Source organism: Cibotium barometz, chromosome 2 (assembly GCF_041138505.1).
Source record: "Cibotium barometz isolate CiBa-2024 chromosome 2, ASM4113850v1, whole genome shotgun sequence".
NCBI lineage: Eukaryota > Viridiplantae > Streptophyta > Polypodiopsida > Cyatheales > Cibotiaceae > Cibotium > Cibotium barometz.
The window spans coordinates 26823716-26833258 of NC_141047.1; the positions used below are offsets into that span (position 1 = coordinate 26823716).

Below are 9543 nucleotides of genomic sequence, written 5' to 3' on the forward strand. Positions count from 1 at the left end.
CATAAGTTTTATAGTACATGGTACGCTTAGTACTTTTAATGTACTAAGTGCACTATGTGTACTAGAGCAAATATACATGTGTGATAGGGGAGTCACACACTCATACCATTGAGTTGACTTATCCCCACATATCTCTCTCTCTCTCTCTACCTTCTTCTCTATGTATGTCTCCCACATGAAACCCTAACTCTCTCCCTTCAACTGGTATCAGAGCCATGGCGATTGCAACTGCAGCATTTGCTTGAAGAAGCAGGGGTACGTGTCTACAGGCATTTTTTACGCCAACTGCAAAGGCCACCGGTTTCACCTCTGTAGCTGATTGTGGAGGTAGTAGCTTTCGCTTCACACACCATATCCTCCAGTGCAGGGCAACGCGCAGCATTGAAGAGCCACGGGCAGGGCCGCAGCGTTCTTCCCCTTTCTTCTTTGGTCGCTGGTCGCCTGTGCGCAGAGCTGTTGAACCAGTCGCTCACAAGCAGGTGGTCAATAAGCGCATGCAAGCATTGGGCGGATACGCGCATGCATGCATGCAGGCAGGCAGGCGGGCGTCCATACTCAGGCAAACACGCCTACGAGCGAGCCGTCGAAACCAGGCTGGGCGAGCACAACCCGCCACCATCTGTGTGCAGCTCGCCAGCTTCGGTGAGAGCAGGTGCCTCCGACAGTGCCTCTATAGCGTTGGACTCGTCCATCGCCAGGATACCCCGCCCACGAGTGTTGCCGTGTGTGGGTCTGATTCGCCACTACCTGCCAGCTCATAGCCAGTCCCCTTAATCAGCGCTGCCTGTCTGCGCTGCGCCAACCTGCACGAATACAGCTGCCCTCTCAATACCTGCACAGCAGCGACATCATCAGTTCACGAATCAGAGCAATACGACTCCTCCCTTTCTGAAACAAAAATCAAAAATTGTCTGAGGTATTTTAGCTCCAATTTTTTGGGATTTTGCATGTCCATTTTCATCAATTGAGCAAGTACAGGTCCAAATTGCTCAGATTTGAGCACAATTGGCAACAATTGGGTGACATTGGTCACTATCCGGGTCAATTTGCAAGAAATTGGATGTCAAAATTTGGGGCTTTTGATGTAATTGTGCCATTGGGCATTTATACATGCTGTATGATGTGAGCAATCTCACATTCGGGCCAAAATTGCAAGAAATTGTAGTGCAAATCAAAGGGCTTTTGTGCCAATTGGGTTGATTTGCATGCAGGCACTGGCATTTGATGCTTTGGACAATGTGTTGATGCCTGCCAAGCACTCAATGTGCCATTGAATCAAGGGGCTTTTATGTATTGGATGTATATGTGGCCGGGGGGAAGCATTGTGAAGAGTCTGGATGCCTTCATTTGCATTAATGTACCATTCATGATCAGCTGTGCTTGTTGAGCTTGGCAAAGCAGTAGGGAAGACTTTTATGCCTTGAACCCTCAGAAATCCACCTGTAGTCAAGGGGCTTTTGCTCAATTTCTGTCCGGGACTGTTGTATGCAGTGGTAGGGACTGTCAAGGTCTGATTTTCACTCATTTGGACAGCCAGGAGAGCATTTATTGCTGCTATACTTGCTGGTACAGATTTGGTACAACTTTGTACAAGTTTTGGCATGGCTGTACATTGATTTGAGTGAGGAAAAGGTTCATTTTCAGCTGCTGCACTTGTCAGTACAGATTTGGTACATCATTGGTGAGCACTTAGTACTGTTGTACAGTACTTTGGAAGGGAAACAGAGCACATTTAAGGTGCTGTCATAAATCTGCAGCAACCAGATTTTGGTGATTTTATCACATTCAGTGGGAGGAGAGTTGCATTCGTGCTTCCGCAGTGGGAGATAAACTTTGGGAGAACAACTGTGAGCACTTTGTGTGCTTTTGGTGCAATGTTTGCACATCTTGCAGGGAGTCAGGCATTGACTGTGTCAAAGGTTGCATATTGCTATGGCAACCACAGGTGAGAGCTCTTCATTGCTTCACATCAAGAAGCTTGAAGGCTCACATAATTATGACATTTGGCAAACCCAGTGCTATAATGTGTTGCTCCAGAAGAAGCAGCACAAGCCCATCAAAGAAAGGGGTGTAATGCCCGCTTCTCTTACTGCTAAAGAATGGGAAGATATGGATGAGCTAGCAAGATCCACTATCATGTTGTCTGTGTCAGACAATTTACTTTTCAGCATACGTGAAGAGAAGACAGCTTGGGGAATGTGGCAAAGATTGCAGGACTTGTATGCCCAGCAAAGTGCCTCAAGCAAAGTGTATTGGTTGAAGAAACTCATAGGTCTTCAAATGAAGGAAAGGGCATCTATGACAGCCCATCTAAATGAGTTTAATGGTGTTGTCAGCCAGGTCATCAATCAAAAGTTGGCAATGGACAATGAGTTCAAAGCCACCTTTCTCTTATGCACTTTGCCAGAGAGTTGGGACACATTCAGGACAGCCACTAGCAATTCAAATACTATGTTGTCATATGCAGATGTGGAGGGTGCTCTCCTTCAAGAGGAGATAAACAGGAAGAACAACTCTGTTGGAAAGTCCAATGCAATGAATGCACGTGGGAGATCCCAGCAAAGGGGTAAAAGCCAAGAACGGGGAAGGAGAAAAAGGACTTGGAATGCCATTATTGTGGCAAGAAGGGACATATCAAAAAGCAATGCTACAAATGGAAGAATGATCAAAAGGAGAAGGGCAAAGGAAAAGACAAAGACAAAGATGAAGCCAAAGATGCAAAGCCAAAGGGCAAAAGTGGAGTCAAGATCGAAAAAGTCAATGTGTCACATGCAGGTGACAGTGAGGATGAAGTCCTATTCACGTCTTCACTTGATGCCCATTCACTTCTTGCAGGAGATGGTCATGGTATGCACTCATGGATCATTGATTCAGGTGCCTCCTTTCATGTCACAGGTTGCAGAGACTTGTTTGTCAGGTATACTGCTGGCAATGAAGGAGTAGTTTATTTGGGTGACTGTGAGGCTCGTGTTTTCAGATGGCTCACAGCTTATGCTCCATGATGTCAAGCATGTGCCTGAGATCAAGAAGAACCTGCTTTCTACTGGACAGCTTGATGATGCTGATTATGTTACCACATTTGGTCGTGGAAAGTGGAAGATTAGTAAGGGCTCACTAGTTGTTGCCAAAGGCTCTAAGGTGGACACTCTTTACTTCATGCATGCTTGTGTTTGTCACCATGCTAATGTAAATGCAACCGAGCTGCCGGAAATCTCTATGTGGCATAGCCGGTTGGGACACATGAGTGTCAAAGGAATGGAGCAATTGTCTCGTTTTGGTTACTTGCCTTCTCTAAAGTTCTCAAGTTTTCAATTTTGTGAGCATTGTATATATGGCAGGCAACTCCAGTGCCCCCCCAAGAAAGCTCTTGGACAGAAAGATGCTCAGTTAGAGCTTGTGCATACAGATGTATGTGAGATGCCTCAGCCTTCTTTGGGAGGGGCAAAATATTTTGTGTCTTTTATTGATGATGCCACATGCAAGGTGTGGGCTTATCCTCTTCGTTTGAAGAGTGATACATTCTCAGTGTTTGAGAAGTTTGTTGCTCATGTTGAGAATCAAACTGGCAAAACATTGAAGGCTTTGCGTTCCGACAATGGTGGAGAGTATATGTCCAAACAGCTTCAGGACTTTTGTGATGCTAAAGGCATCAAGAGGGAGCTCTCTACTCCTTATGATCCTCCACAAAACGGGACAGCAGAGAGGATGAACAGGACCATTCAGGAGAAGGTCCGTTCTATGTTGTCACATGCTGCGTTACCTCATGGTTTTTGGGCTGAAGCTGTTATGACAGTCGTTCATCTTATAAACACGTCACCTAACGCGAGGCTTGGTGGGAAAGTGCCAGAGGAAGTATGGACAGGGAAGCCTCCGTCATACAAGAACTTGAGAGTGTTTGGTTGCGTTGCATACGTGCACATACGCAGGGAAATACGCACCAAACTTGATCCTAAGTCTCACAAATGCATATTCCTAGGATATGGTGACAGAGATGAAATGGGGTATAGACTTTGGGATCCAATGAATAGAAAGATTATACGCAGCAATGATGTCATTTTTTATGAAACATGCATGTATAAGGAGCCTGCAAGGCAACAGGAGCCTGGCAGAGTCATCTTTGATGATGATGGACATCATGGACAACAACCAAGGCCTGTAAATCAGCCATTACAGCATCAAGACCAGCCCTTAAATGGTGCTGAAAATGGTCCAAATGGACAGCCAGAGATGGCAGAAGATATCCCTATGGATATCCCACAGTTAGAGGAGATACCGGGCATGATCTTTCAACCTTATGGCATGGAACAGGAGCCACCAATAGGTGATATGCAGGCTGGACAGCAACCTGCAAATGATGGTCATTGGGTACGGAGGTCCACAAGACCCATCAGACCCCCTAACAGGTTTGTTCCAGGGGTTGACTACTTGATGCTCATTGACTGTGGGGAGCCCTCTTGTTATAAGGAGGCTTTACAGAGGGCAGACAAGGCTCTTTGGGAGCGTGCTATGAAGTCAAAGATGGATTCTCTGCACTTTGTCTCAGAAGGAATACATTGGCAAAGTTTTACAGAGGTTCAATATGGATGGGGGAAAGAAGACTAGTACTCCTTTGCCTCCATATGTGAAACTCAGTGCTATGGACAGCCCACAGTCGGATAGTGACAGGGCTGATATGGCCAAGATTCCGTATGCTTCAGCTTGTGGCAGTCTCATGTATGCCATGGTTGCTACTAGGCCGGACATTGCATTTGCAGTGCACAGGATATGTGTATCTGCTTTGGCAAACAGGATGCATTAGTGCATGGTTACACGGATTCGGATTATGCCGGTCATCCAGATAACCGGAAGTCTACTACCGGTTATGTGTTTACATTCACAGGAGGTGCTGTGTCATGGATATCCAGGATGCAGAAGTGCACTGCCTTATCTACTACAGAGGCCGAGTATATTGCAGCCACAGAGGCTTGCAAGGAGGCATTATGGCTATCTCGGTTAGTGGTTGATTTGGGTTATACAGGGGATATTCCATTGTTGCATTGTGACAGTCAGAGTGCCATCCAGTTGGCAAAGAACCCTGTCTTTCATGCAAAGACGAAGCATGTGGATGTGAAGTATCACTTCATCAGAGAGGTGATAGAGAACAAGCAAATTCAGCTTGTCAAAATTCATACGGATGACAACCCGACTGATCTGTTGACAAAGAGTTTGCCTCCAGATCGGTTCGCTCATTGCAGACACTTGATGGGCATTGGATGAGGCTAGTTTCAGCCTTGATATGGCCTTGTATATTATCATGTACATGCTGATTTTTTTCTTTTCCTTCATTTAAGGGCACTTTGCCTTTAAGTGGGAGGTTGTTGGGGTAAAGGCATTATGCCCACCCTTATAGTATGTACGAGCCCATAAGTTTTATAGTACATAGTACACTTAGTACTTTTAATGTACTAAGTGCACTATGTGTACTAGAGCAAATATACATGTGTGATAGGGGAGTCCCACACTCATACCATTGAGTTGACTTATCCCCACATATCTCTCTCTTTCTCTCTCTCCCTTCTTCTCTGTGTATGTCTCCCACATGAAACCCTAACTCTCTCCCTTCACAAGACTTGTGAGCTTGCCCACGGCTGTCAAGGTTGGGAGGTGAGTCAGGCCTGCACCCCCTTCACGTTTGTTTGGTTTGTTTGCAGGTTTCGAGTCTTGTACCAGGAGCGTTTTATGAGGAGATCCTATGGGGATTTGACAAGGACACCTATGACATCTGATGGCATCCCTCGCTGGTGTAACAGGAAGACCACAATCAAGATCAAGAAACGTCAGCCCACATTTTTTTGCCGAGTGGCGACATTTCTTGGGTCCACCTGCAAGCATCGGCAGGATTAAGGCATCACACAGAAAGAGTAAGAAAATAGGGTAGAAAAAACCATACCCGAGCTCTCTTCTAGTAGTTCCATCACACATGTTCTCTACACACCTTTTCTCTCACACGGTACTGGAGATTTCCATTATGTATCCGGATTATATGAATATAGAAGCTTCAATCATTGTTGTTTGTATGGCACTAGCATTATAGGATATTTGAGCTGGTAGGATCTTGGATTGACACCTAGCCCTGTTCCGCTGTTGCTAGCCCTTAATGGAAGTAGGGTTGCCAATCCCAGCTCTGCAACTTAACCCTTCTCCTCTTGTTGTGAACCCTTCTTTGCACGGCATGTTTCCTTTCTTTCTTATAATACTCCCAGGGGTGCCAAGGGCCTATATTCCCTGCATAATCCATCCAAATGGGTACCTTGATCTATCTTTCTGGGTACTCAACCTCTCCTGTTGTCTGTTCTTTCTCCTGCGGGACACTCTGGTTGGCTTCCAGCATCTTCATACAAGGCCACCAACTAGGAGAAAAAAAAAGTACATCGACTTCCAGGTGAGATTTTGTGTCGACAAGCAATATCACCATGATCATACTCATCCTCTAAAGCACATTAAGCAAGCCACAGTCAAGCCCACATAAACTTCTGCAGCAACAAATTCAATCAAGCATCATCACGCCGAGACCCATCGAAGCCTTCGACCATCCAATCCCTCAACATTGGCTTGCAGCATGCCCTCCACCAACATATTAGGCATTTCTTCAACAGCCTGATATATGCCCTGTGTTATGAGGCCGTCACTACAAAAAAAAGGCTGCTCGTGGTGTGAATCTAGCTGCAGTTGCAAGCAAGGGGAGTCATCTTCTTTGCGATATCAGAAATTTCCTGTGACACCCAATGCAAACTCATCAAGACAGACCCTTCTCGCTCATTGAGGGAGAATTTTCTAGTTTTGCTCCAAAACTTTTGCTCTCAACGTCTATTTATCTCCATCCAAAATGATTGCACAAATCCCACCGTATAATCAGTCCACCAACAATGGCCTGGCCTCTACGATGCTTGTTTTTACACTCTGATTGCCTCAACCTTGTTCACTTTTCTGCTGCAAGTCAGCACCTGCATAGATGTCAGACATAAAGGCATAAGCTACAGCATCCTTTTCAACCGAACACACAACATGTTCAAAGGCCTGTTTTCCAAACTCCACATTTCCCCAATGTCGACAAGCACCCAAGACAGCATGCCACACCACATGATCAGCACAGAATGGCATCTTCTTTATCATTGCTACTGCCTTGTCTAATTGGCCTGCACGGCCAAGGACATTAACCATGCAAGTGTGGTGCTCCAGAGTTGGAACAATGCCATAGTCTTCGCTCATGGCCTCAAAGTAGGTCTGGCTTTTATTAAATAGACTTGTACGACTGCATGCACTGAGAAGAACAAGAAAGGTAACCAGATTTGGCTTTACACCCTCTTCTTGCATTCTGTCAAATGTATGGAAAACATTTTCACTCTCTCCGAACTGGGCATACCCTGTCATTAGTGCAGTCCATGAGACACCATCTCGAACTGGAAGCCTGTCAAACACTTGCTGTGCTTTTGCAAGCGACCCACATTTAGCATACATATCAACCAAGGTGGTGCCAACAACAACGTCTCTTTCCAGCAACCCCTGTCTCTCAATCTCTGCATGTATTTTTCCACCCTTGTCTGTGGCTCCTATGCTCCCACAAGCTTTCAAGCTGCAAATAAATGTGACAGCATTCGGTGAGACACCCTCGAGTTGCATTCGCTCAAAACACTCAACTGCTTCCTCACCATGCCCATGTTCAGCATATCCTGCAATTAGCGCCGTCCATGAGACTACATCTCGAACTGGAAGCTTGTCAAATACTTTTTGTGCTTTTGCAAGCAAGCCACATTTAGCATACATATCGACTAAGGTGTTGCCAACAGCAAGGTTTCTCTCCAAAAACCCCTGTCTTTCAATCTCAGCATGTATTTCTCCGCCCTTCTCTGTGGCTCCTATGCTGCCACAAGCTTTCAAGCTACAAATAAACGTGGCAGCATCCGGGGAGATACCCTCAAATTTCATCTGTTCAAAACACTTGACTGCTTCCTCACCGTGCCCATGTTCAGCATACCCTGCGATTAGTGTTGTCCATGAAACGGTGTCTCGAACTGGAAGCCTGTCAAATACTTGCTGTGCTTTTGCAAGTGACCCACATTTAACATACATATCAACCAAGGTGTTGCCAACAACAAGGTTTGTCTCCAGCAACCCCTGTCTTTCAATCTCAGCATGTATTTCTCGGCCCTTGTTTGTGGCTCCAATACTGCCACAAGCTTTCAAGCTGCAAATAAGTGTGACAGGATCTGGAGAGACACCCTCAAGTTGCATCTGTTCATAACACATGACTGCCTTCTCACCGTGCCCTTGTTCAGCATATCCTGCAATTAGTGCTGTCCATGAGACTACACCTCGAACTGGAAGCTTGTCAAACACTTGCTGTGCTTTTGCAAGCAAGCCACACTTAGCATACATATCAATCAAGGCATTGCCAACAAAAAGGTTTCTTTCAAGCAATCCCACTCTGGCAACCTCAGCATGTATTTCAAGACCTCGTTCCAGATCTTTAAGCTTTGCACAAGCTTTCAGTATGGCCACAAAAGTATGCCCACTGGGATGCACATAATCATTCTTTTGCATTTTTTGGTACAAATTGAGAGCACGATGTGGCTTCCCACATTTGATATAACCATTGATGAGGGAATTCCAGGACCACTCATTCTGATACACCAACCTGTCAAAAACGTGTTGGGCATCGTGCATGCTTCCGACTTCTACCAACATCGGGACGAGGTAGTTTCCCAGTGATCTATGAGTTTCCAGCCCACTTTGGCGCATGTAGGCATGCAGGCGCAGTGCATGCACTCGGTCTCTTTCCTTTCCACACTTTTGCAAGGTGTGTGCAAAGTCCTCAACTGAAAGCTGGGGCAGCACCCCTTCCTCCAATGAAGGCAATGCCTCCTGCATTCCCTCTTGCCTTAGTCTGTCTGTGACCCAACTTGGATTGTAACAGCCATCCACCCATAGCGGCTCTTGGGTAATGTTATGCTTGAAATCTGGGGCTGTTGGGTTTGTCTGGACAGGAGAGGAGAGAGGGGGCCAGTAACTAATCATCATCGTCATTTAGTTGAAGCAATAAGAAAAGGGACAACTTACTTTGGTGTTTCGATTGTCGAACCAGAGGAAGGGATCCCTCAAGAAGTCCTTCCACAAGCGCTCGGTCCGTGCTCGTGATGCCTGCATCGCCGCGTTTGTACGACCTTGCCATGCAGATGAATTCGGGGTTGCACACAGCATTGGTGGGCACAATCAGCACTCTCTAGGCGTCTCCCTCTAGTGTGTAAACTATGGACTTACAGGCTTTTCACACCTTGGTTAACTTGGCAAATGGCCCAAAATCTGTTCCCACAAATGTCCCTATTGTAAATTTGCGGAAAGTTTTCCAATTGTGACACAATTGAGAATTCTTTGACCCACCACCTAGCAGGTACATGGATTCCAACCTAGCTATTGTAGAGTTTGTCAACTTCACTCCCTCTCTCAAGATCGTGCTACTGTAAGACGTCTCTATCTATAAACCTAAAATGTGTAATCTGCCTTCCG

The 9543-nt window shown here is 45.9% G+C and overlaps 1 protein-coding gene across 1 annotated transcript; it reads right to left on the reverse strand.

Moving 5' to 3' along the window:
- Positions 1-5901: 5901 nt before the first annotated feature.
- On the reverse strand, positions 5902-9288 carry LOC147640873 (pentatricopeptide repeat-containing protein At4g18520, chloroplastic-like). The gene is made up of 2 exons (XM_086816191.1): positions 9097-9288; positions 5902-9015 (listed from the first exon to the last, which is right to left on the reverse strand). Exons 1-2 carry the CDS (start codon positions 9235-9237, stop codon positions 6949-6951), a joined length of 2208 nt encoding a protein of 735 aa, XP_086672317.1. The 5' UTR covers positions 9238-9288; the 3' UTR covers positions 5902-6948.
- Between the last annotated feature and the right edge of the window lie 255 nt (positions 9289-9543).